General features: G+C 38.8%; 1 protein-coding gene across 2 annotated transcripts in view; it reads right to left on the reverse strand.

The window, feature by feature from the left end:
* The window catches only part of LOC147375560 (uncharacterized protein C1orf141 homolog), a 51,288-nt gene extending 31,652 nt beyond the window's left edge, over nucleotides 1-19,636 (reverse strand). The window contains exons 1-3 of one of the 2 annotated variants that reach the window (XM_086390501.1): nucleotides 19,336-19,520; nucleotides 5,465-5,556; nucleotides 1,567-1,724 (exon numbers count right to left, since the gene is read on the reverse strand). In XM_086390501.1, the coding sequence (XP_086246627.1) occupies nucleotides 1,567-1,724; nucleotides 5,465-5,539 (233 nt within the window). In that variant the 5' untranslated portion in view covers nucleotides 5,540-5,556; nucleotides 19,336-19,520. Of the gene's footprint in view, nucleotides 1-1,566; nucleotides 1,725-5,464; nucleotides 5,557-19,335 lie in introns of both variants that reach the window. The other variant, XM_086390503.1, reaches the window with a different exon arrangement.
* Between the last annotated feature and the right edge of the window lie 2,211 nt (nucleotides 19,637-21,847).

A 21,847-nucleotide genomic window follows, 5' to 3' on the forward strand; every position in this document is an offset into this window, starting at 1 on the left:
TTGGTAGGAGTTACTCTGGTACTGGTGGGTCATGATTATGATGTAAGTTTTAGGCTGAGCTGAAATCTGTGTGAATCAGATCTGACATGTTGGCTCATGTAGGAGTGGGGCCCAACTTCTATTTTATGCAACTTGTTCTATGTATTATTAAAATATTCTATTTTAACATGGATAGATCTATAAATGATTTTGAAGTAAAAGTATTGGCCATATCTACAGAAAAACAAAGTAGTAGTGAAAGAAGTTTGTGATAAAGCTAAAGTATGTAAACCATTAATATTTATTTGTGCTAGAAACAAACTCCTTTTCTGCACAATGGAAACATGTTCTGACATGTTTCCTGGTAAATCATAAATAACAAAAATACAGTTGAGTAAGCTGTATTTTGAGTCTAAATGGTCTTGTTTTACTTTATATTCAGACATGTTTGTTCAACTGTCTTTTAGATACCACCACCTGGATGTCCCAAAGCTCAGCATTTCTTGTTCTAATCTCTTACCCACCCCAATCTGCTTTTCAACCTATGATCCCTACCTAAGTACAAAACACCAAAATACATCTAGTCACCAAGACCAAAAGCTGGAAATCAGTCTGTAGAAAGTGGTAATGATAAGAATGTAGGCTCTGAAATTTAAATCTAGCTAGTATTTAAATCTAGCGTCTGCCCCTTGCTAGCTGTGTGACTCTGGGCAGATCATTTTAGCTCATCAAGACTTGGGTTTGTCATCTGTGAAACTGTCCTTAATACATTGAGTTGTTTTTGCTGTTTATTTGCTAAGTCATGTCTTACTATTTTGTGACCCCATGGACTATAGCCCCCCAGGTTACTCTTTCAGTGCGATTTCCCAGGCAAGAATACTGGAGTGGGTTGCCATTTCCTTCACCAGGGGATCTTCCCGACCCATGGATCACACCCAGGTCTCCTGCATGGCAGGCAGGTTCTTTACCACTGAGCCACTGGGGAAGCCCACCAGAAAGTTGAGTTACTACAGAATAAAAATAAATAAGGTAACAGCAGTATTGATACTACCACAAATGCCCAATTGATTTGAAGTCTTATTGATTCTACATTTTACTATTTCTTTTGTCTTGGATCTCCTCCACATTTCTAGTGCCTAAAAAAATATACCTCATTACATACATGCATAGTGCCAGTGAGAGACCAATTATTACATATTCAGGCTACCCCTTGTAAGTACACAGAGAAACTGCCTTACTTAGTTTTCTAGGAATATCTTTTTTTTTTTTTTGCAATATATTGGTTGAAGCTTGAAATAAATCCTGATATTAACTTGGATTGATATAATAAAGCTCAAGAAGTCTTTCTTTAAACATTTAGAATTATAACTACTATGTACAATTATCATCTACAATGGTGAAATATTATAATAAATATTTTATAAACCAGTATTCAGAATACTAATCTAGCATACTGTAACTCATAACCATTATGAAATATACCTATGTTGACAAAGCTTACATTTAATATAGATTGCACAATCTAAGTCAATAAAAATAATGCTTTAAAACTTCAGACTGAAAGTTGCAGGTAGTTATAATGATAACCTTTTTGGTTTTTTAGTGCCATATGATCTGTCTTTTGTGATCTTTGAGTTTGTCTTAGATATGGAGGTAGCAATATCCTTTTCAAGTTCCAACTGGAAATCAAACGTCAGGGGTATCACTGAAATCTTTCTCTTTACTTGACTCTGAAGGCAGTTTTTCTGCAACAAATCCAAAATATAACACAGTGAAAAAAATGAGTACATTTCATATGAGGAAAACCCTGTATGGAAAGGGCAAAATTAATCTCACTTTATACATGCACCCTCATGCACAGAATTTATGTGGCAGGCAACAATGGAAAAATAATGCAGACTGAAAATTGGAGGCCTTGTGTACAGACTCTTTTCCCATTTATTAAGTGAGGGTGTTGGACTAGATGCTCATGAAGGTTTCCTCTGAAGTTTAGAATTCTAAAGTTCCGAATTTAAGAATGACCTATATATTCAGCAAAGACAATTATTAATTTGTAGAGTTATTGGAGCCATAGCAGGCAGGTCCCTCCAACCCACTTCTCTTCCTGGAGCCGCATACATGGTGGAGCCAGAGCCAGAAATTGAGTTAAGAAAGCAATCAGAAGAGAATTCCGTTGAAGTATTTATACAGATGGACTGAAGAGCAAAAAGGGTAAAGCTAAAGAGTGAGTTAAGGAGCTGAAAATCTTCTCTAAAAAGCTCTCTCAGAGAACTGCACAGAGGAATAAAGAAATAATAACTTGAAAAGGAAATCATAGGATATGAGCACTTCTGTTTCTGCCAGTGAGGGATTAAGTGCTATAGGAATCGCCCTTCTGCTATAAACAACTAGAAAACCAGACAAAGTATATGAAAACTACAATCAGGCATTAGGAAACAGGCAGAGCAGGACCGTGATCCCTGAGGAAAGAGAAACAAATGAAGTCAACCCTACAATAGCCTAGCTTATTCTTGAAGGGCATTTCCAGACTGAGGCACAGGGAGGGGGAACTCAAACCAAACCCTGTGGCTCTAACCTGGTTGATTCTGAGAGACAGACACTGCACTGGCACACACTCTTGGGCATTCACCCCAAAGAAATAAAACTTTCATTCATACAAAATCCTGTACATAAATATTCATAGCAGCTTTACTTCAGCTTATTTTTTTTAGCAGCCTTATTTTTAAAAGCAAAATACTGAAAACAATGAAATATCCTTCAGTGGGTAAGCAATTGAAACTCTGTACATTCATATAATGGAATACTACTCAGCAGTAAATTTTACATATTATTTACCATAAAAAAAACCCCACTATTACTTCATGCAAAAACTTAATGGACCTCAAGAGCATAGTGAAATAGTCAATCTCAAAATTTTACACACTGAATAATTTCATTTATATAACATTCTCAAGATTATAAAACTATAGATATGAAGAATAGATTAGTCATTGCTGGGGATAGAGACAGAATTGGGATGGGGGAATGGGCTTTCCTGGTGGCTCAGTGGTAAAGAATCTGTCTACAATGCAGGAGATGCAAAAGATGTGGGTTCAGTCCCTAGGTTGGGAAGATTCCCTAGAGGAGGAAATCGCAACCCTTTCCAGTACTCTTGCCTGGAAGATTCCATGGACAGAGGAGCCTGGCAGGCTACAGTCCATGGGGTCACAAAGAGTCGGACACAACTTAGTGATTAAACAATAACAACAAGTGGATCCAAATGCAAAGAAGTAACATGAGGGAGTACTTTTATAGGATGGAGGTGTAATATGCTTTGATTATGGTAGTTTGCACAATCTGTAATGTGATAAAATTGCATAAAACTACAGATACAAATGAATAAAGGTCAAAAAATGGAGATGACTGGGTAAAGTCTGTAGTCTGGTTAACAGTAATACACCAGTATCAGTGCTGGATGTGACTCATGCTGGTTTGGGCTAGTGAACTACAACTATGTAAGATGTCACTTTGGGGGTCAACTGAGGAAAGGTACATGGAACTATTTGTACTATTTCTGTAACATCTTGTCTGTATGTGTGTTAGTTGCTTAGTCATGTCCGATTCTTTGCAACCCCATAGGCTGCAGCCCACCAGGCCCCTCCGTCCATGTGATTCTCCAGGCAAGAACACTGGAGTGCGTTGCCATTTTCTTCTCCAAAAGGAACAATGGAAAGAAAGAAAGTGAAGTCGCTCAGTCGTGTCCGATTCTTGGCAACCCCATGGACTGCAGCCCACCAGGCTCCTCCATCCATGGAATTGAGTCTACGATTATGAATGTATGATTGTATACATACATTTGTCTTTACTTAACCTCAACTGCTAAAAGGAGTCTGCCTCAGAGGAAAGGATTAGAGGGAAGAGGCGCAAAACTATTAATATTTCTTTATATAATTTTCCTTATGTACAATTTTCTTTATATATATCTATATATATTGCTTAACTTGTTTCCAAAAATATAACTTGAAAACTAAGAAAATATTTTTTAAATGACTTTATATACTTTTAAAAGAACTTCAAGAGAATTTTCTGTCAGTCACATGAATTAAGCATAGTTACACAAAATGAGAAAATACATGGAAATGCTTTGTGCAAAGGAGGCTCCTGGAAAAGTAAGAATTATTATTACCAATTATAACTTAACCTTTTATGTATAAAGAAATTTTGTGACAAATTTAATAGATTTATCTCTGATTATACTTTTAAAGTAAATTACAATTCATTTAAAATAAAAAAATTAAAAAGCAATAAACTTTGGGGTGTCAAAGTCTAACAGGTTTGCTTTAGTTAAGTTATGCTTAGTTTGGTATTTCAAAATTTTGATAGCTATTACAGAACAAATGTATTCCACTTTTCCATATTCCTCTACTTTATTTTCTGAATGAAAGGAGATAATTATGAAATATTAAAAAACCAAATTACTATTCAAACATTAATGCTTTCATTTTCAGGTTTGCAAAATGTTCATTCACTTAAGAGTTTCTCTCTGTGGTGTCCTCCTTGATTTCTCAAACTCCATTGCTCTTTATATATACTTCATTTATCCACATTATTATATTATCTTACAAGTCTTTTTGTAATCAAATTAAATTGCTCACATGTAAAAAATCTGGTGTTTCAGAACTGTATTATTTATTAATATCTTATATTTAATTTTATAATAGTCACATTCTTTTGAGTCTTCCCTGTTGGCTCAGTGGTAAAGAATCCACCTGCAATGCAGGAGACATTGAATCCCTGGATAGGGAAGATCCCCTGGAGAAGGAAATGGCCACTTACTCCAGTATTCTTGCCTGGGAAATCCTATAGACAGAGGAGCCTGGCAGGCTACAGTCCATAGGGTTCCAAAAGAGTCGGACATGACTTAGCAGTTAAACAACAAACACTTTTCAGTTTATTTTCTAAGAACTTTATTTCTAACTTGGTAGCTATATCAAATATGTTCTTCCTTTTAATGAACCAAATAAACAAGTTTTTACATTTAACATATAAGTAAAAACTATAGTAGTCACATTAAAAAAAATTTATTTGTCTGCACTGGGTCTTAGTCGTGGCATGTGGGGTCTTTAGTTGTGACACGTGAACACTTAGTTGTAGCGTGTGGGATCTAGTTCCCTGATCAGGGATTGAACCCATGGTCCCTGCATTGGGAGCATAGAGTCTTAGTCACTAAACCACCTGGGAAGTCCCAGGAGTAGTCACATTTACTATTTGACTGCTTAGGATTAAAAAAAAAAAAAAAAACAGGTTAGATGCATCATAACCAAACATTACAGCTGGCTGGAAGTTACCTCGTATATTTAATCAATTCTTTATAGTATTTCATAAATGACTCTTTTAACTAATACAATTATTACCTTTTTAAAAATTAGCCTGTAGCCCACTCACATTTGAAATGATAACCTTTTAATGATCAAAGTTAGTGAATTTTAGCTCATATTTTACAAACCTTTGCTCTTGTGGCCAAGAGGGTCTTTGCTTGCTCATCAAGAATATCCAACTTATCTAAGACTCTTTCTGCCATTGTCAGTCAGTAAATTCCTATTTAAAAGGAAGAGGGGGAGGAATAAATCTCCAAAACAAAATTCAACATATAATTAATTATTTAGGCATAAATTAAGAGACACACATTTCCAACACTGTTTTAGGTAAAGAAAAGAATACAGTTCTTTTCTAGATCGTGGAACAAATCACAGAAATGTAGAAGTACTCAAATGTTTTAGACAGAAGCTCATATGATCAGAATTCCCAGAAGCATGTGGGCCCCAGGAATTCTTAAAAGCATGATTAAAGGTGAGTTGAAGAAAGTTCAAGATTACTGTATGGAAACCAGATGTGACTCATACCTGAAGCAAGGGCATGCAGTTTGATATATATCTTCTTTTTGTCATGATTTAATTTTAATGAAAGTAAATAAAGAGAGCTCACATTTATAGAATTAATTACATTCAAATTAAATTGGTCGATGATCCAAGACTGTTAATACAGCACTTAGCAGGCAATCAGTCACAAGGAGCAGCAGCCAAGCTGGGAAGGATCTGTTGCCATAATAGTTCATATTTCCAGTTAATTAATTTGCTACAAATCTCATCTGGGCTCAGATGGTCCACATTAGTTTTAGGGACTTGAATATTAGCAACTAGAACCTGGTATAATTTATTTCCATTTTCAGATGAGAAAATTAAAAGCCACAAAGTACCTTACAATGCAATATACATATCTAGGGGCAGAGTGGAGGCAAGGATCAGGAATGCCAATCCCAAACTCCCTCGACTTTATTTATTTAATTTTAAAAATTTGAGTAGACATTCATGCATTCAACATATTTTTGTTCACTGAATTAAATGGGCTCCAGTGACATTTATTTAAAGGTCTGTAAAACTTCACAGAAAGTATTGAATTCATCAATATTTCTAGTGAACATCAATGTCTACACTAAGATTCTTTTTAGCTCAAAAACTTTTAATGCATTGTCTCTTATATTGTATATTATTCAGTCAACATCACACAGAGGCAATAAAGCATGAAAAGACAAGAATTAAGAACCCTATGCCAAAAGCTCAAATTATTTTGTATTTGGTTTCTTTTAGCTATCGTTTCTATTTTCTTTCCTTTACTATCATTTCTATTTTCTTTCCTTTACCATCTATTGTGCTGAATTCCTGATGCTCTGCTGGTGTCTTACCATCCCAGCAAGCCCTCTGACATTTTGCTATATCCAAATACTCCACCTCCATCCCATGATGTATGTAGTCCTATGTGACAAAGGACTTTTGTGAGCTATGCAGATAGCCTGCCTTGGTATGAACCACGTAACCTTGTGTTGCAGCTTGGGAAAGAGAGACATAGGGTAAAGGTGTTAGCACACTGTGAATGCCTCAGATTCTCTGGGTCTCCTACAGGAGAGTAGGGGAGAAATTAGAGATTATCTGGACACTGTATACTGTCTTCTCAGATTTAGAAACCACCCCTCTCATATATCCTAAAAACAACTACAGGAATTTTAGCTTCTGTGTTACTCTTAAACATAATATGACTTCAAATATGGGGAAGGATACTCTAATTCTCACCAAAATTTATTTTAGTGGGGACAAGGATTTCTATTTCTAAATAAAACACACAGAGGTAAATAACTAGAAGAACCAAAGGAATGCATTTCCCAGTTTGAGGAAGATGTGAATTATATGAGGGCATGGAGACTTGCTGCTTACAGTGGGAGGGACAGAAAGCAGGGATTTTAAAGGGTAAAATGTCTTATGCCTTTTACAATCCCTTGTCTTCAACATCACATCAGATATTTTAAGCTACGCCACATCATTCTAATTTTTATAAACACACACATAGAAAGCTAATTTGAAGGAAATTTTTATGTTTTTGGTTTAAAATTATTTTGCTATGAGCAAATTATTCAGCTATGATAATGATTTCTGGCAAATCACTGTGCTTATGAGTTTTTCTGAAGTGAAGAATATGAAGTTTGACAATGAAACTGACAGAATGTTATTAGTTTCAGTTTTGCAGTCTTATTTTCATTTTTTGGAGGCAAAATTCCCTTTTTTAGCTTGCAAATGTTTTCATAGCCCTTTGGCAACGTGCCAGTGGTTACCAGTGGATGAAGGGCGCTGGGGGAGAGTGCAGGGCAGGTAACACCACAGACTAACCTGCTTGCTTTCATCATCACCCTGGGGGTATCAAGAACCTAGTTGTGTCTCCTCAAGTAAATGCTGAGAGCAAAGGACCACCAGGTCTAATATGATGATGCATCCCAGCTGCTTTTGCATGAAGTAAAAACTAACCTTTTAATCAAGAGCATCCAGATTATATTAAATATCCCTCAGTTTGACCATCTGTCCTCTCTTGATTTAATCTTTAATTTTAATGTCTATTTTAAACCAGCATACTGGCTTCATACTTCAGTTTCATATTCATACTTCTATGGGCATAAATTCTACTTCATTATTCTATTTCTATCAGCATACAATTTCATTTAATGATAGACATTTCGTTTGGCTTCTAGCCACTAATTCCATTACATGAAACATACTGTGCTAGGTATTCTATCACAGTAAGTTGTCTCTTGGCAGACGTTTTTCTTGTGACACCCATCTTCCTAGGCAAGGCAAATAGTCTCTCATATGTCACCAAAAAGAATAGAGACCATCAGGTAAGAACTTCTTTAACTTCCACTTCTCATACCAAAGTCTCATTGGCATCCATCCATTGCCATCTCGCTTGTATTTTAATTTTAATAGAAGTGTTGCCTCTCCCATCCAAAGCTAATTCCTCCCATATATCCTAGACTCTACTATCTTTAGCCTCCTAAAAGAATTATTTCCATTTTTTAATTTCCTCATCCCTTTATCTTTTATTGTTTTTCTTCACCAATTCCTTTTCCTTAGCATGCTCAGGGCTCTTCTATTTGAAAAAAAGGAAAAAATTCCTCCATTCTCCCTACTAGCCATCACTTTCTCTCTCATCTTCCCTTGATTGCCAAATTCTTAAGATAATTGTTTATACTGAGGTTTTCTAATTTTTTACATCCCTTTTCCTTCTCAGTCGGTCATCATTTGACTTCTTAACCTATTCCTCTAAATCTGCCCCCATAAGTTACCAGGGTCACCATTTTATAAATAGGTGGATACTTTTCTGCTCGTATTTATCTTATTTGAGTTTTTTAAACTTTTGCTAATGTTAACCACTGCTTTCTACTGGTCTCCCTTCTCTTGGTTTCTATGACAACAGTCCTGTCATCTTATCTTCTCTAAATATTCCTTGCCGATATCTTCAATTTGCTGTTCTTTCTCACACTACTTCCTAAATACTAGTGTTCTTAAATGTTCAGCCATTTTCCCACTACTCCATATATTCTTTCAGGATGACGTCCCAAACTCAGGGCTTCATCTGCTGCTGCTAAGTCGCTTCAGTCGTGTCCGACTCTGTGTGACCCCATAGATGGCAGCCCACCAGGCTCTCCCGTCCCTGGGATTCTCCAGGCAAGTACACTGGAGTCGGTTGCCATTTTCTTCTCTGATGCGTGACAGTGAAAAGTGAAAGTGAAGTTGTTCAGTCATGTCCGACCCTCAGTGACCTCATGGACTGCAGCCTACCAGGCTCCTGCGTCCATGCGATTTTCCAGGGAAGAGTACTGGAGGGGGGTTCCATTGCCTTCTCCCAGGGCTTCATCTCCCACCATCTATTTCCAAACAAAATCTCTCTTCTCAATTCCAAACTATATACCTCACTCAGTCCAGATTTCCCACAGGTGGCCCAAATGTAGGACTAAAAGTAAATCCATTCTTCTGCTCCCTTAGCCAAAAACCTCTTCCAACTTTTATTATCACATAGATTATATCTTAGGCATCCAGCCCATAAACTTAGGAGTTGTAATGGTTTTCAACAAAGGTCCATCTTTGTTGAAAGATGGTTTGCCAACAAAGGTCCATCTAGTCAATCCTAGTTATACTGCAGAATGAACTCAAAAGTTTTCAAGAAGTACAAATTCCCAGTTACCTCCACAGACCCACTGTTAGGATTTACAGAGGTAAAGACCAGGAATATATTTTTTAAAGCCCTTCTAACGAAACAGTTCCCCAAACCAGAATTTGGTCACCACTCTCTAGGAATAGCCATAGTAAAATAGCTGTACCCAGCTAAAAAGGCGGCTGGGACTCGCAGTCCCTTTATCTCTGTGATACAGTCAGGTGAAAATCAGGATTTTCTTACTAAGAGACAAATGGAAAATAAATATCAGAAGTTCTGTCATATTCATTTTGTCTTCTCTCCTGATTGCTTCTCAAATTCTCTGCTAGGTAAATGGCTCCCATTACTTTAAAATGTTTTCCTATTTTGAGTACAACAGAGTAGAAGATAGGTATCTCTCACAAGAAATTAAAATTTAAAAAAAGGATAATGGCAAATTTTCTGTTTTGGTTTATAGATAAAGTAAAAGCTTACATCACTAGAATTTTGGCTAAGAGATGGGAACCAAACTAGGGAATAATTTGGGCTTAAAAATAGAGGTATTTACAATTAATCAGGGCTTCCCTGCTCTTCAGACGGTAAAGAATATGGCAGAAATAAGAATTTCTGCCAGTGCAGAAAACTCGGGGTCAATCCCTGGGATGGGGAGATCCTGTGAAGAAGGGAATGGCAACCCACTCCAGTATTCTTGCCTGGAGAATTTCATGGACAGAGAAGCCTGGTGGGCTACAGTCCATGGGATCACAAAGAGTCAGACACGACTGAGTGACTAACACTAACACACTCCAGGAAAACTCCTTCCTACCCTTTCTCTAAATATACAATAATCACTTTCTCTTGTATATTCTACATCCTACGTATCTTTTCAGTTTTTTTCCTCTTATCCATTCACATTGCTATTTGTCTCAGTGTAAGATTCCATAACTTGTCCGGGTTAATGCAACAGTTTCAAAATATCTTTGTACATTTGTTCCATCCCATCTGTTTTATTCTTACTTTTGCCTGAATTATTTTTTCAAGAAAAATACAATCACATGCCTCCCTGATTACACTCCAACCCCTCCCTATAGATTTCAAGACAAACGTCAAACTCCTTGATTTATCCTAAGAGGCTCGAGGTTTGGCCTCTGACTAAGTCTTGAACCTCACCTGCCTCCTCCTCATGTATCCTTGATACCCCAGTCCTGATGAACAACTTGCAGTCCTTGAATGCATTGTACTTTCCTTCACTAGTTGCTTTGTCTTTGCTATTTCCTCTGCCTACAATGCTGTTATCCATTCTCTGTATTTCTAAGTCCAATGCATCCCTCAAGATCCAATAGAAATAACACCTCTGCTGGGAGGAATTCCTGATAAACTGTGATTTAGATGTCCAATGTCTACATTCACATGATAGTCTATGTATACTGCTGTCCTAGTTCTTTAATCACACTCTCTTAAAGCATTTGATATACTTTGTCCCTGCTCTATACTGTTTATTGAAGGCCAGAGGCAGATCTAACTCATCCTTGCATCCCGAATACCTAACAACCTGAATAAATGAATTAACCACCAGCCATTGAGGAAATGGAAAATGGTAAATGAAAGGCAGAAGAACCAGAGATCAAATTGTCAACATCCAATGGGTCATCAAAAAAGCAAGAAAGTTCCAGAAAAACATCTGTTTCTGCTTTATTGACTATGCCAACACCTTTGACTGTGTGGATCACAATAAACTGTGGAAATTTCTTAAAGAGATGGGAATACCAGACCACCTGACCTGCCTCCTGAGAAATCTGTATGCAGGTCAAGAAGCAACAGTTAGAAGTGGACATGGAACAACAGACTGGTTCCAAATAGGAAAAGGAGTATATCAAGGCTGTATATTGTCACCCTGCTTATTTAACTTATATGCAGAGTACATCATGAGAAACGCTGGGCTGGAGGAAGCACAAGCTGGAATCAAGATTGCCGGGAGAAATATCAATAACCTCAGATAAGCAGATGACACCATCCTTATGGCAGAAAGTGAAGAAGAACTAAAGAGCCTCTTGATGAAAGTGAAAGGAAAGTGAAAACGTTGGCTTAAAGCTCAACATTCAGAAAACTAAGATCATGGCATCCAGTCCCAACACTTCATGACAAATAGATGGGGAAACAGTGTCAGATTTTATTTTTCTGGGCTCCAAAATCACTGCAGATGGTGATTGCCACCATGAAATTAAAAGACGCTTACTCCTTGGAAGAAAAGTTATGACCAACCTAAATAGTATATTAAAAAGCAGAGACATTACTTTGCCAACAAAGGTCCATCTAGTCATGGCTATGGTTTTTCCAGTGGTCATGTATGGATGTGAGAGTTGGACTATAAAGAAAGCTGAGCACCAAAGAATCGATGCTTTCGAACTGTGGTGTTGGAGAAGACTCTTGAGAGTCCCTTGGACTGCAAGGAGATCCAACCAGTCCACCCTAAAGGAGATCAGTCCTGGGTGTTCACTGGAAGGACTGATGTTGAAGCTGAAACTCCAATACTTTGGCCACCTGATGTAAAGAGCTGACTCATTGGAGAAGACCCTGAAGCTGGGAAAGATTGAGGGCAGGAGAAGAAGGGGACAACAGAGGATTTGATGGTTGGATGGCATCATTGACTCAATGGACATGAGTTTGGGTGACTCCGGGAGTTGGTGCTAGACAGGGAAGCCTGATGTTCTGTGGTCCAAGGGGTCACAAAGAGTCGGACACAACTGAGTAACTGAACTGAGCTGATGCTTGCCTTTAGTCTGCCTTTACATTTATGAGTATGTATAAATCTTTCACAGAGTCCTATTGAGGTTCTCCTAGATAAAGCCATAACATTAAAAAACACTGCTTTCTCTCCCACCTTCAAACTTAGAAAGGCAACGTAGTATACTGGTTAAGAACATGAAATCTAAAATTGGGCTGCTTGGGTTTGAATCCTTGGCTCTGCTACTTACCAGCTGTGTGACTGTGGGCTAGTTGCCTACCCTCTTTGTATTGTCCCATTCATAAAAAGGGAATAATAGAAGAACCCACTTCATTTGGGCTGTTATGAGGTTTAACTGAGTGAATGCAAGTGACACATAAAGTGTTTGATAAATGAAAGAAGTAAATATAAGTAATGATACACTTACTGGTTAGGGATAAAATGTATGAGGTTATCTGTAAATTCTGGAAAATGCAAGTTCCACATATGCATATCATTTTGTTTTTTTCTGCATACCTGTCACCGTGCAACCACCAATGGTCTCCATATGTCTGATGGCCTACTTCAGAAGATATTTCTTCAATTATACCCAAACTAAATGCTTGGAACTTGGGAAACAAAGAGAATTTATTCAGCAAGTCAGTGTCTTCTATTTAATCCAGTAATTCAGTATATTCTATTTTAATTCAGAAATTTAATATCTTCTGTACCATGTCATCTATTATCTTTTTTCCTTTTCTTCTCTAATTTTCTCATAGTTTTACTTCTCAATTTTTCATTCAATTCTTTTTTCTGCGTTCAGTCAACAAAAACTAAAACTCATTGTCTCATAAGGCGTTAGTGTAGGTCTTGAGTATATAGTAAGTGTTTAGGGAGACAGTTTGATGCTACTTGGATAAGCATTATGATGTTGCCACACTAGAAAGTGAAAGTGAAGTTGCTCAGCCATGTCCAGCTCTTTGCAACCCCGTGGACTGTAGCTTACCAGGCTAATCTGTCCATGGGATTTCCCCCCAGCAAGAGTACTGGAGTGGGTTGTCATTTGGACAGTCATCAAAAAACAAAATTAGTTTGTGTTCAAGTAAATAGATCTAATCATCTGCCTTTCAATAATATATTAACTAGGGGTGAAAGAGATGATCTTATTTCTTAAATATGCATAGATACACCTGAAGCAATCTTATATACACTTACAGTTGCTGGGAAATGCTCCTTTCTGGAATGGAGAGTTCTTATGTGGTCACAGAAACCTAACCCATAGAATCTTGGGGTTAAAATGGACCAATAGTCTTTCACATAATTCCATGTACAGTGAGGCTACATTGACCCTAACTGGACAAGCCCTTTCTGTTCAGTTCAGTTCAGTCACTCAGTCGTGTCCGACTCTTTGTGACCCCATGAACCGCAGCATGCCAGGCCTCCTTGTCCATCACCAACTCCCAGAGTCCACCCAAACCCATGTCCACCGAGTTGGTGATGCCATCCAACCATCTCATCCTCTGTCGTCCTCTTTTCCTCCTTCCCCCAATCTTTTCCAACATCAGGGTCTTTTCAAATGAGTCAGCTCTTCCCATTAGGTGGCCAAAGCATTGGAGTTTCAGCTTCAACATCAGTCCTTCCAATGAACACCCTAGACTGATCTCCTTTAGGGTGGACTAGTTGGATCTTCTTGCAGTCCAATGGACTCTCAAGAGTCTTCTCCAACACCACAGTTCAAAGGCATCAATTCTTTGGCACTCAGCTTTCTTCTTAGTCCAACTCTCACATCCATACGTGGCTACTGGAAAAACAATAGCCTTGACTAGATGGACCTTTGTTGACAAAGTAATGTCTCTGCTTTTTAATATGCTGTCTAGGTTGGTCATAATTTTCTTCAGAGGAGTAAGTGTCTTTTAATTTCATGGTGGCAATCACCATCTGCAGTGATTTTGGAGCCCCCCAAAATAAAGTCTGCCACTGTTTCCGCTGTTTCCCCATCTATTTGCCATGAAGTGATGGGACCAGATGCCATGATCTTCGTTTTCTGAATGTTGAGCTTTAAGCCAACTTTTTCACTCTCCTCTTTCACTTTCATCAAGAGGCTGTTTAGTTCCTCTTCACTTTCTGCCATAAGGATGGTGTCATCTGCATATCTGAGGTTATTGATATTTCTCCTGGCAATCTTGATTCCAGCTTGTGCTTCTTCCAGCCCAGCGTTTCTCATGATGTACTCTGCATATAAGTTAAATAAGCAGGGTGACAATATACAGCCTTGACGGACTCCTTTTCCTATTTGGAACCAGTCTGTTCTTTCATGTCCAGTTCTAACTGTTGCTTCCTGACCTGCATATAGGTTTCTCAAGAGGCAGATCAGGTGGTCTGGTATTCCCATCTCCTGAAGAATTTTCCACAGTTTATTGTGATCCGCATAGTCAATAAAGGAGAAATAGATGTTTTTCTGAAACTCTCTTGCTTTTTTGATGATCCAGTGGATGTTGGCAATTTGATCTCTGGTTACTCTGCCTTTTCTAAAACCAGCTTGAACATCTGGAAGTTCATGGTTCACGTATTGCTGAAGCCTGGCTTGGAGAATTTTAAGCATTACTTTACTAGCTTGTGAGATGAATGCAATTGTGCAGGAGTTTGAGCATTCTTTGGCATTGCCTTTCTTTGGGATTGGAATGAAAACTGACCTTTTCCAGTCCTGTGGCCACTGCTGAGTTTTCCAAATTTGCTGGCATATTGAGTGCAGCACTTTCACAGCATCATCTTTCAGGATTTGAAATAGCTCAACTGGAATTCTATCACCTCCACTAGCTTTGTTCGTAGTGATACTTCCTAAGGCCCACTTGATTTCACATTCCAGGATGTCTAGCTCTAGGTGAGTCATGATCCTGGCTTTTACATTCAATGCTATTGTCTTCCTTAAGACCTTAAGATGTTCATTTTCTCTTCTCTCAGTTACTGCACTCTAATCTCCCTAATTTGCCAGACCCTAACTTTCCTCCTCATTCCTCAAATATTGGTCCTTCAAAATGCCATCAGAGCTGGCTTAATTAAACAGGACACTGGTCGGGTCCAGTTCCAGCCCTCAAACCTTAGTTTGCTCCCCAGTATCTGCAGAGTAACACACAAGCTCTGCAGATGACATACAGGACAGTTCAAGAAAACAGTCCAGGATCTGGCTCACTCCACCTTCCATTTAACCTCCCCCATAACCCATCTTCTTCCATGCTTTACCATTTCTTTTCCCAGGACACATCCTGCACCTTTCCAAGCATGTCCTTCACTCCTGCTTTTTTTTCTTTCTTTTTAAAACATTTATTTGTTTGCATGTGCTGGGTCTTAGTGGCAGCATACAGGATCTTCAGTCTTCATTGCAACATGAAAACCAGACATGTGGGATCATAGTTCCTTGACTAGGGATTGAACCCAGGCCCCCTGCACTGGGAGCTCAAAGTCTTAGCCTCTGAACCACTAGAGAAGTCCCATTCCTGCTTTTCATTTCATTGGGATGTTCTTTCCTAATGTCTTCTAGTCAAAAGCCTATCCTTTCTCAACTCCTAATATAAAGGTGGGCTTGCCAGGTGGCACAGTGGTAAAGAATCCACTTGCCAAGGCAGAAGACACAAGAGACATGGATTCAACGCCTGGGTCGGGAATATCCCTTGGAGTAGGAAATGGCAACCTGCTCCAGTATTCTTGCCTGGAAAATTCCATGGGCAGAGGAGCCTGGCAGGCTACAGTCCATGAAGTCATAAAGAATCAGACACAAATGAGCACACAGCACAGCAATGTAAAGGCAAGCTCTTTTGCAAGACTCTCCTTGACAGTCTCTCATTCTTTGTCCCACTGACAGTTACATTTTATTATGTGCTATTGTATTTTGTCCTTCATGATAGAACTTGGCACATTGTACTACAGAGACTTATCATTTGACAAATCTCTTCCTCACTGTGTTAAATCTCATTTAAAGCAAGAATTGATTTACCTGCTTTGAATCTCAGCACCAGAAAAGGATTTTACACCTAATTGGGATCTGAAAATTATCATTTAGTTTGAATGAATAAAGCATTTTATTCATTTATTTATTCTCTGAATAAAGCATTTTATGGGGAGCAATCCCAGTTTATCTGTGATGGATGATATTAATTCAAGGTGATTTACTGGGGATGAAATATGAAGTTGAGTGAATTATAAGATTTGGTTCTTGCCAAATCTAAACTTGGTAAAATTATTTTCAAAGGCAACTGAGATTTATGTTCTTAATTACTGGCTCAGTAATGACAGGTTTTTGAAAAAGAACCTAATGAAATAGAGAACTTGCCAACTAGGGCAGAATAAAATTCCCAGTCACTCTCAAAGTAAATCACCCCCTGGCTTCACTGCAAAGACTTGGCTACATCAACAAACAATTTCAAGGCTGTAAGGCCAACATTATAAGCAGTCAGAGACTGAGTCATTACTAAAAATAACAATATCAAACTAAAAAGTTACTTTTAAAAAAGCATTAATTCATTTTAACAGTACTTTTGAACTGGAAAAAAGTCAAAAATCAAACAAAAAGCCCAATGCTGCCAATATTATAGGCTCTGCTAAGAAGTCTTCTTCAGCAAGTTGCAAACATCTCCTATCAAAGGAAAATCTAAAGAAAACTGAAAGTGGCTTAAACTCATAAACTAAAGAGCTGGACTGAGCAACTATCCAGAAAATGGAGGCTCACATTAACGTTTACTCCTTTATCTGGCTTCATCAGGTCATATGTTCACTCCTTGCAGGAAAAGACCTCTTATACTTGTACCTGACACAGACCACTAAACACTGCATGCATGCTAAGTTGCTTCAGTCGTGTCTGGCTCTTTGTGACCCCATGGTCTGTAGCCCGCCAGGCTCCTCTGACCATGGGACTCTCCAGGCAATAATACTGGAGTGGGTTGCCATGCCCTCCTCCAGGGGCTATTCCTGACCTGAGGATCGAACCCACGCCTCTTAAGTTTTTTGCATTGGCAGACAGGTTCTTTACCACTAGCGATACCTGGGAAGCCCCACCAAACACTGTACTGAGCACTAGAAAGCACTTGTTTTAAGTGATTATGTTTTGCTCCATTTGAGATAACTGGCTAAATTTCTTTACCTCACATTCCAAGTACAGACACAAGAGAATTCTTTTTTTTTTTTTTTTTTAGTCTAAAATGTTGACTTATATTACAGGCTGAATTATGTCACCTTCAAATCTGCGTGTTGAAATCCTAATCCCAAGTATCTCAGAGTGTGGCTGTTTTTGGAGGGAGGGCCTTTATTTTTAAAAATGTAACTAAGTTAAAATAGCTGAAATGAGGCCATTAGAGTGGGCCTTGACCCACTGTGCCTGGTGGCATGCAGGAAGAGGAGATTAGGACACAGACAATATGCACAAAGGGGAGATCGGGTGAGACACAGGGAAAAGGGCTCCGTTTGCAAGCCAAGGACAGAAGCTTAAGAAGAAACCAATCCTGCACACACCTTGATCTTGAACTTTTAGTCTCCAGAATTGTGAGGAATAAATTACTGTTGTTCAAGTCATACTGTCTGTGGTGTGGTGACCCAAGGATAAAGGAGCAGATAACCAAGGAGGGTCTTGGAATGCAGGAATGGAAAAACCAGACCCTTATCGTCCTTCCCTCCCTCTTGTTGCAACTATTAATGGAACAGTATAACCTGTCTCCCCACCTACCCCATAGGGAGGAGGTATTTGCCTTACTCTTCCCCCCACCCAGTATACTTTCCTCATCCAGTAAGCAAATAACCTGCAAGATCCCTATCCCACGTCTTGTGCCCTGGGTAGAAAGTGGACTAAGGACCCCTATTCAACACTGGTTCTCCCTTGAGCTGCCCCACTGTTCTAACAGCATCTCCCACTCTAATAAACTTTATTTCCCTCTCATTCTGCTTTATGTCTGGAAATTTCCAACCTGTGCATGGATCATGACATGTGCTATTGCAGTTGTGGCAGCTTTAGCAAACCAACACAGCCCACAAATCATGAGAACTAGCTTCAGTTCTGTTCAGTCGCACAGTCGTGTCCGACTCTTTGTGACCCCATGAATTGCAGCACGCCAGGCCTCCCTGTCCATCAGCAGCTCCCAGAGCTCACCCAAACTCGTCCATCGAGTCGGTGATGTCATCCAGTCATCTCATCCTCTGTCATCTCCTTCTCCTCCTGCCCCCAATCCCTCCCAGCATCAGTCTTTTCCAATGAGTCAACTCTTCGCATGAGGTGGCCAAAGTATTGGAGTTTCAGCTTTAGCATCAGTCCTTCTAAAGAACACCCAGGACTGATCTCCTTTAGAATGGACTGGTTGGATCTCCTTGCAGTCCAAGGGACTCTCAAGAGTCTTCTCCAACACCACAGTTCAAAAGCATCAATTCTTCAGCGCTCAGCTTTCTTCATAGTCCAACTCTCACATCCATACATTACCACTGGAAAAACCATAGCCTTGACTAGACGGACCTTGAGAACTAACTTAAAAAATCATTATTAGAAGATTTAAAGATCAATCCTGGCCTCTGTGCATAGATCCATACTATTTAATTTCTTGTCCCCTTTGTGTTATGAGAGCAGGGGAGAAAATTGACTCGATTTTCAAACATTACTAAAATTTGCCTGTCACCAATTTGAGGTTGGATGGTAAGCTTCTAACGAAAAATATCAAAAATGTTTTTAAAGTATGTGTACAAACTCTGGGGAGTGTCATTGTGAGCAACCAATGAGATTACGATAGGAAGACTTACTGACAAATTTGAAATCGCATCACAATTATTGCTGAAGTGATCAACTCCAACCAGCCCCGTCCACAACCGTTCTGTTTGTTTCGGAAGTTTGAAAGGCACTGATTATGATGCCTGGAGCCGCCCACACTTCATGCCGGTCCTCCAGTTCACCTTCCCCGGGAGCCTCCATCTCAGGAGGGCCGCGCGAAGAGGCTCAGGGGTACCTGGAAATCAGGGAGCCCTTCGCAAATACCCTCTGCCTGTGGTCCTTTAATAGCAAACCAAAATATCAAGGATGTTGTGATTGAGGAAACTCCTTAAAATTAAGTATAGAAGAGGCAAAAGTCCTTTCAAGGAAGCTGGGAGAAGCCCCTTAGGCCTGCCTCCCACCTATGTCCCACACTCACCTGGGAACTCCGCCACCCAGCGTGACAGGGACGCCTCGCGCCCAGTCCCTCCCCAGCCAGATCCCGGGGGGAGAAAGTTCTGTTATCGGCTGGGGAGGAAACGGGCCTAAGACTTAAAAGCATGCGTTTCTTATTTCGCTTTCTATCTCCATACAAATGTTAGCTTTCAAACTTGCAACGCCTCCGCCTCCTCAAACCGCACCTACTTTCTTTTCTTTCCTGGCTCTGGTAACTGTTTTCTGCCGGATTCAGGCCCTTAGCTATGTGTCCTGTGTCCATAGAAACAGTTTCCTGAGGTTTCCTACCCTCGAAAAGGTCTCTGCCTCCAGGGGATTTTGCCCACATACTTTTGTAACTAAGATCCAAAGTGACTCACTAAATCCTTAAGGATATAAAAGCTATTATGCTGAACAGTGGAAGGAGAGAGAGGTTAAGAAAAGGAGAGAAGTACAAAGAACTGGGGGCAATGACTCTGCTTCTCTTTATTTCCTTCTGGAAATGCCACAGTTGAAAAAGAAAGTTTCCTCCTTGCAGTTTGCAGCTCTGAATGGAAGTTGACAGCCTGTTTTGAATACTTGATGAAAGATTGCTTTTTCATGACTTATTACTTAAAAAAAAAAAACTCATTCTTATTCCTAAGGCCATGAAACCCCCATGTGATTGGTAACATCATCCTTGTATTTTACAGGTTGTGTAGCAGGTTTGGCTACACACACACACACGCACACACACACACTACCCTATTCACACACAACAGAATCATACTTTAAAAATGACTGACTTGAAAGCATTCTTGATTTGATCAAGAATGGTGAAAACTGTCTACAATAATGATTAATTTTTTAGTCAAGAATTGTGTTGATAAGTATTTTAGGAATGTGCCTTAACTGATGCAAATCAAAATGGAAACAAAAGCTTTAGAAAACAGCATTAATCATCACAAGTCCATGCTAGTGTTAATGACAGAACTTCACAAAAATAAATATAGGTTTAATTATGTAGTAATCAAAAGACAGCTAGAAATTGTTATTCACAGCCAATGTATGAAAACATTGGAATCGATTTATTTAAATACAAGATTTTCAATGATAAAAGATACGAGGTAGTTTAATTCTATCATATTTCATAAACCATATTCATGAAGTGCAATGATTTGTATGGGATTGGTAACTAGTTTCTAGTGAACATTTGACTAATATTATTATAATCCCTTCACCGCAAATTTGCACAAAGGTGAAATTAGTGTCTTTAAAAAAGGAAAACTGAATTCAGAAATGTTAACTACTTAACAATTTTTAGTCAATGAAATTTATAAAGCATGAATCATATAAAATTCTTGGAGTATTATCATTATATCAGTTAATATTTATGTAATACAAACTATGTGCCAGATAGTAGACTAGACATTTTTAGTAACATCTCTCATTCTATCCTTCCTCTTTCATTAATCCTCAATCTTTAATTAGTATGTATGGGAAAGGTATTATCTTCAATTTCAGAAATGATCAAGCTCAAAGAAATCATATGATTTGCCCCAAATTATACAATTATTCAAATAGATGGGGAAACAGTGGAAACAGTGGCAGACTTTATCTTTTGGGGCTCCAAAATCACTGTAGATGGTGACTGCAGCCATGAAATTAAAAGACACTTACTCCTTGGAAGAAAAGTTATGACCAACCTAGACAGCATATTAAAAAGCAGAGACGTTACTTTGTCAACAAAGGTCCGTCAAGTCAAGGCTATGGTTTTTCCAGTAGTCATGTATGGATGTGAGAGTTGGACTATAAAGAAAGCTGAGCGCCGAAGAATTGATGATTTTGAACTGTGGTGTTGGAGAAGACTCTTGAGAGTCCCTTTGACTGCAAGAAGATCCAACCAGTCCGTCCTAAAGGAGATCAGTCCTGAGTGGTCATTGGAAGGACTGATGTTGAAGCTGAAACTCCAATACTTTGGCCACCTGATGCAAAGAGCTGACTCATTTGAGAAAACCCTGATGCTGGGAAAGATTGAAGGCAGGAGAAGAAGGGGACGACAGAGGATGAGATGGTTGGATGGCGTCACTGGCTCAATGGACATAAGTTTAGGTAGATTCCGGGAGTTGCAATGGACAGGGAGGCTTGGCGTGCTGCAGTCCATGGGGTCGCAAGGAATCGGACAAGACTGAGTGACTGAACTGAACTAAGTATTAATAATACAGCATAAAGTATTTTCTTTGATAAAAAAACATTTGGTAAAATGTACACCAGAAACAATTTATTTTTTTTTCAGAAGCAATTTAAATGGATTCTTTCCTAACTTTCTTAATTACTTCCTTAATTACTCTCAGTTAAATTCAACAGGTATTTACCAAATGAGTTCATGAACCTATTATAGATAAATATTGGGTAAAGGAATCTAATAAATGCATTATTTTAAAAGTACACAATGTCTTAGAACATAAACTGTATTCTATAAGAAAGCAAAGAAAGTGATATCTGCAGACTTTTTCCTACTGCAAGGTGTTTGGGCC

This window comes from Bos grunniens, chromosome 3 (genome assembly GCF_055505025.1).
Source record: "Bos grunniens cultivar Pamir isolate PY7600 chromosome 3, Bosgru_T2T1.0, whole genome shotgun sequence".
In the NCBI taxonomy this organism is placed as follows: Eukaryota; Metazoa; Chordata; class Mammalia; order Artiodactyla; family Bovidae; genus Bos; species Bos grunniens.